General features: G+C 42.3%; 1 protein-coding gene across 1 annotated transcript; it reads right to left on the bottom strand.

Annotated features, from left to right (window-relative positions):
• Positions 1 to 3,847: 3,847 nt before the first annotated feature.
• Positions 3,848 to 4,645, bottom strand: LOC130712658 (uncharacterized). Its single transcript, XM_057562477.1, has one exon. It carries the CDS (start codon positions 4,643 to 4,645, stop codon positions 3,848 to 3,850), a length of 798 nt encoding a protein of 265 aa, XP_057418460.1.
• Positions 4,646 to 6,000: the final 1,355 nt, after the last annotated feature.

The raw sequence follows: 6,000 nt of genomic DNA, 5'->3' as shown, positions 1-6,000 counted from the left end.
ACCAGGCTGTCGTCTCAGTTTAGTAGTTAGGAGTATTGCTGAGAATATCCTTTTGTATTTGTTTTGCGTAAATTTTTACATCGAGGGATGCCTCGTTAAAAAACTCACGTGTCGGAGAAAGAGAGTGCATTTTTATTTTTAGTCCTAGCTTCCTGGTTGTTTCCTTGGTCAGAGTATCACACCCAATATTCCATCTCCGTTGCCCTGCTTGACCTTCTTGTCGTAAATAGGAATTCATCCTTGTTCATCCTCCCACTCGGCGTGCCGGGCCGACTTCATCGGCCTCTTACTCCCATCCACTAGCTGCTCGCTTTTCCTCTTATCCTGACGACTCTGCCACTGTTTATCCTTTCCTCCAGCCTTCCGAGATAGCCGGTTTAATGTGGGCAGCCCCTTGGAAGTGGTTCCTCTCTGCTCCCAACCAAAGAGGTCGACTTTGTCCTCTACCAGCTCACTTAGGCGTCGCTCCTGCTCGATGGTGAGCCTGGGCTCAATCGCCAGTATACCTCTATTGGTAGCATTCATGTCCCAGCTCTCGCCATGCCACTCACTATCTGTTCGAGTAAAGGATCCACTCTTCCCCGCCCCTTGGGGTTCCTCGTCCTGATCTCTCCTTTTCTTCGCACCGTTCACCTTCTTGCCGACTTGCTTTCTTTGATCGCCTGAGTCGCTCTGGCTCTGCGCCGCTAGATGCTCTTGCTCGCCTTCGGCTACCTCGATCTCATGACACATGTGTCCGTCGCCAGCTCCCCTCCTACCATACAAGTTAAGGTAATGGTCGTGGCATTTCCTGGCCCCCTTTTGGTCTATTGCTATCTTCCCTATCCTTCCGCAGAGTAGCGGATACTTTACCACAAGGTGGGCCGTGGATATCACTGCATGGAGGCGGTTTAAAGTGTTTCGCCCTATGATGACGTTATAAACTACCAAGACCTGTAGGACCAAATATCTTATCTTCAAGAGCTCGGCGTCCTCGCCCACTCCAAAAACTGTGTCCAATTCCACATAGTCGCGTACCTGAACTTGCTTCCCCGAGAAACCTACCAGGTTTCCTGTGTATGGCCTTAAATCCTTGTCTGTCAGTCCCAACTGCTTGAATGCGTCTCCGTAAATTATATCCGCCTAGCTACCTTGGTCCAACAACACCCTCTGTAACACCCCACTTTTCGTTATTAGGTTATTTATTATTTTATTTTAATTATTATACTATATGGTAATTTGATAATTTATGTGATTTAATTTGATGATTAATTGATTATGTGATTTAATTAGATGATAAGATCATTAAGTGATTTTATTAGATAATTAAGTGATTATGTAATACAGATAAATAAGGTTTTTGGGTTTTATTGTGATATATGGAGCGGAGCCCACTATTATTACTAGTTTAGTGTTAGGAGAGATATAAGTAGAAGGAAAGAAAGAAAATTAGGATTAGAGAAGCAACAGAACAGAGAAACACGTGAAAGGTGAAGGAGAGGAGAAAAGGTGGAGAAAACCTAGAATTTGATCTTCAAGAAGAAAAGGGTCTAGGAGGCTTTGTACCGGTGTCATAGAAGGTAAGGGTTTGAATTTACCTTGTATAATTGTAGAATAACAGAGGTTGAGTTTAACATGAAGGAACCCTCATCTTCTTTGAAAATTCAGAACTGAGAGACTGTGTTGAGTGTTAACATGTGGTGAGCAAAATTGATTTTGAGCGAAATTGAGGTTCTAGGGAAAATTGGGTTCTATTCTGTTCTGCCCGCAGATACCCTAACAGTCTGTGTTGTAGAGAGCATAACTCTCTCTACAGAATTCCATATTGAGTGAAACCAATTTTGTATGAAAGCTAACTCATAGGGATATGTTGGGTAATAGTTTCATAATTTTTCAATAGCTGGTTCAATACCAGAATCATTTGCAAGTTCATTATGTTTCTGCCCGCAGACACCCTAGCAGCCTGTGTTGTAGAGAGCATAACTCTCTCTAAAGAATTCTGAATTGAGTGAAACTAATTTTGTATGAAAGCTAACTCATAGGGTTATATTGGGTAATATTTTCATAATTTTCGGATTGCTGGTTCAATACCAGAATTATCTGCAAGTTCACTCTGTTTCTGCTCGCAGACACCCTAACAGCCTGTGCTGTAGAGAGCATAACTCTCTCTACAGAATTTCAAATTGGGTGAAACCAATTTTATATGAAAACTAACGTATAAGGCTATGTTTGGTAAAATTTTCATAATTTTTGGAGTGCTCGTTTAGTACCAGAATTATCTGCAAGTTTGCTATGTTTCTGCTTATTTCTGTGATTGATTCTGGAACCGGTTCTAGTAATTGATATGATACATTTGATGATTTTGTGTTGCTATTTTGTCAGTGGAATAGTGAATGATTTGATAATTATATTGAAGTGTTATTTTGTGCAATTTTGGTGTGATTTCCGTTATGGAATTTGGTGAGAAAATATGTTATATATTTGGGGCTGGAGTGGTCTCAAATTGCATGTTTTAATTTATGAGTTTTTGCATGAAATACACTTCATTTAGTCAAGAGGCAACGTGTCGGTTTTCATCGGAAAACGGAGGTTTGTCCCTGGTTCTGGAAGTCTGGAGTGGACTTCATTGGTGGTTAACTGTCTGGAGTGGACGCGGTGATACCGCTAAGGTTAACAATTGGTACCACATGCATACATTAGAGTCTCACACACTAAGTTTCACGTTTTCAGTGGTTTTATGTGTTTGGTGAATTGTTGGTGAATTGTTTTGCTGTTGTGGTAAAGTCGAATTATTATTCTTCTTAAAACTTATAATTTTCCGAAACAACAATAAGAATTATGAAACTGTCTTGAGAGCAAATATTATAATCACTTAGATTTTAAAGAAAAGGTGAAGAGTTTATAAAGCAAAATCTGAATTGTTTACTTGCTCTTTGTTATGCTATATTTTATACAACGTAAGTTCTTACCCTTCTGTTAGAATGATGTTCTATGCGACATCGCTCAGGTACTGGAGGTAGAGATGTGGCTCATGAGGAGTAGCTTCGGAGAGTCTTAGCTTATGTTATTATTATTATTATTATAATAAAATAAGTGTCTTGCTCTGTAATGTAACACTTGGTAGATATTTTACGTTACTTTTACACTTCCGTTGAGAGGATTTTATAACCTCTCCTTATGGAAGATGTTGAATGATTTTCTAAATTATGGTGATGTCGTACTGTTGATGGCCGAAGTGCTTATGAAATTCAGTTCTGAGTATGATGAAATTTATTGGAATATCATGAAAGATAGACCTATTTAAATAAGTGATTTTATGCATCTTAGTATTATCTGGTTGGTTTAGAAATTTTATTGCCAGAAATAATTCATTCTTTGGAAAGCATATGAACTTATAAAGTTTCAAACATAATCAGTGTTAATTTTAATCAGTTTTCATGAAGAAGTGTAATACTCCCTTGATATGTTTTTAAACTCTGATAAACGTTTTTAAATAAAACAATGGGAAAAAGGGGGTGTTACACCCTCTGCACATTGAAACCTTTAATTCTTACCATTGCCACCAAGGGGCATCCGTATGGGTCTTGATTCCCTCAAAATCTGCGGACGATATCAAGGGATACCCTTGCACTGATGCTGTTACCCCCGCTTGTCTTCGTCCTACTGTTGGTACGCCATCGCCACCCTCAAAACCCCCAACAATCACGTTAGCCGTTTCCACCGTTCCTTTGCCCTCGCCGCTGTCAGCTTCTTCAGCCTCCTTCCTCTTCGCCGCCCGTGGCTGCCTCGCCCTGATTAGCTGCCTGATTTGACCCTTCAGCGTGAAACAATCGGTGGTGTTATGACCTTCCAAGTTGTGGTACTCGCACTACTTGGGCTGATCCTTCGCCTTGTACCCTGGGTCCATTCTGCACTCGCCCTCCCTTTTCATGTCTTCAATTCCTGCTTTCAAGAGTAATTTTGTCAACTCCTTACCTGAGCGCCCCTTCGGCCTCGTTCGCCGGCTTGTTTCCGCTGTTCGCTGAGAACGCCGGTCCCTTGCGTTTTTTCTTCCTGAACTGGGTAGCCCTCCCTTGTTTTTCTTAACAAATCGGTCAGCTTCTTTAACCTTCCGCTCGTGACTTGCTTCCTCATCCTGTATCCGTTTCCTCGCCAGCGCCACCTTCGCTGCCCTCTCGTGCTTTCTCTTGTATGCTTCAATTTCCTCTTCTAGGATGTAGTCTTGCGCTCGGGCGCGGACTTCCGTCAATGAGCATGCTAACTCCCTACTTAGTTCGCGGCTAAACTCTCCCCGGGACAAGCCGCCTTTGAAAGCGCACACGCACATGCGTGGCTCCAATTCCTCGAACCTTGCGGCTGCAGCACTGTATCGCTTCATATACTGTTTCAAGGTTTCACGCTCCCGCTGCCGAACATCAAACAAATCTTCGATCGTTCTCGCGGAGAAATGGTCGAGGAGTTTTGATGAGAAGTCGCGGAACTTGGCTAGGTATCCCTGAGGCAAAGCCATAAACCAGTCCATAGCTGCTCCTCGGAATGTGGATGGAAGCATTCTACACTTTACCACGTCAGAAACTGCGCTCATCGCCATCTTTGCATTGAAACGAAGTAGATGATCCTTCGGATCGGTTTCCTCATCGTACGTTTCCAACACGAGGTGTGTCATACCGTCCGGCACGGTCACCTCTCGTACTGCGGCCGAGAAAGGTTTGACCTCAGCAGCGGCCTCAGCTTCCTCTTCTTCTTGATTCCATTGCCGAAGGTGATAGTACCTCAATTACTCCTGCAGACACTCATTTTGCAACCGTAAGTCACCCCTCAGAACGCGGCGCGCCTCTGAACGACGATGTCTATCTAACCTCGCGGTGCGCGAGGAAGAAATGTAACTTCGTTCCGGTTCCTTGCCACGTCTTTAGCGAGACGGCTCCATCAGGCTCTGTTGATGAAACGAGAATTCAACCAAAAGCCTCTGAATCGCGCAAAATATCACAGAAAATTGAACTTCCCGGAATCAAATTGCAAATCGCGCGGGAACCAAATCACAATCCACCAAGAAAAAACTGAAGAAAAATTGGGCTGAGAAACGAGCTTCACTCAGCTGAATCACGATCCACGTAGTCCGGGAATCAAAATCTACTGATCCCCACAGACGGCGCCAAATGTTCTATCCTAAGAACATTGAATGGGGGTAGAGTACCCAGAGTGTGAGGAGAGTGATACGAATGTGTTAGAGAGAGAAGTTCTAACCGCTAGAGAGAGAGAGAGAATAACTGAATTTCTATCTGAATATTTCTCAAATGAGCCAAGAGTCCCTTACAATTGGTAATCGTCCCCTATTTATAGGTGTAGAGTTGGGCTTGACACTACTAATGTATCTTAATTGAAGGTATGAAAAACGGTAGAAAGGGGGGGTTTGAATAACGTTTTCAAGATAAAGCTTCCACCTTAAAGATTTTGACAAATCTTTCGAGAACTTAAGTGCTAAAGATAAGAGATAGAAAAGCACACAAGGATTTTATCCTGGTTCACTTGATAAATCACTCAAGCTACTCCAGTCCACCCGTTAAGGTGATTTCTTCCTTCTTAGAATGAAGGCAATCCACTAATCAGGTAAGAGTTACAACTGCACTTGAAACCTACAAGTGACTAACAATTACACTGACTTAGCTCACACTAAGATTCACTCTCTTAGTCTTCTCTAGGATCCGATCAACCTTGATCTCCTAAAGGAACTAAACAAACTGTTTATCAAAGAATTGTTTACAAGAAATTTGCTTCTAAAAAGCTAATAGTAAACTCAATGAATTTCAGATGAAAGAAAGCTTAGAAGAATTTGAATTTGTCTTGCGCGTATGTGAATGCTTCTAGCCGCTTCTTTCAGTCTTCAACCTCTTTATATACTCCAAGGATTAGGGTTGAGCGTTGCATGGGAAATGCTACCGTTGGAGGGCAGTTCTGGAAAATCCAGCTTCTGCTGTGTCTGAGACTGTTAGGTAGGTCGTCAGGAAGGTACAGTTGCTT

The sequence above is a fragment of the Lotus japonicus genome, chromosome 4 (assembly GCF_012489685.1).
Source record: "Lotus japonicus ecotype B-129 chromosome 4, LjGifu_v1.2".
Classification (NCBI taxonomy): Eukaryota; Viridiplantae; Streptophyta; class Magnoliopsida; order Fabales; family Fabaceae; genus Lotus; species Lotus japonicus.
Note: the sequence above shows the minus strand (reverse complement) of the source record. Positions and strands in the feature narration are given on the sequence as shown.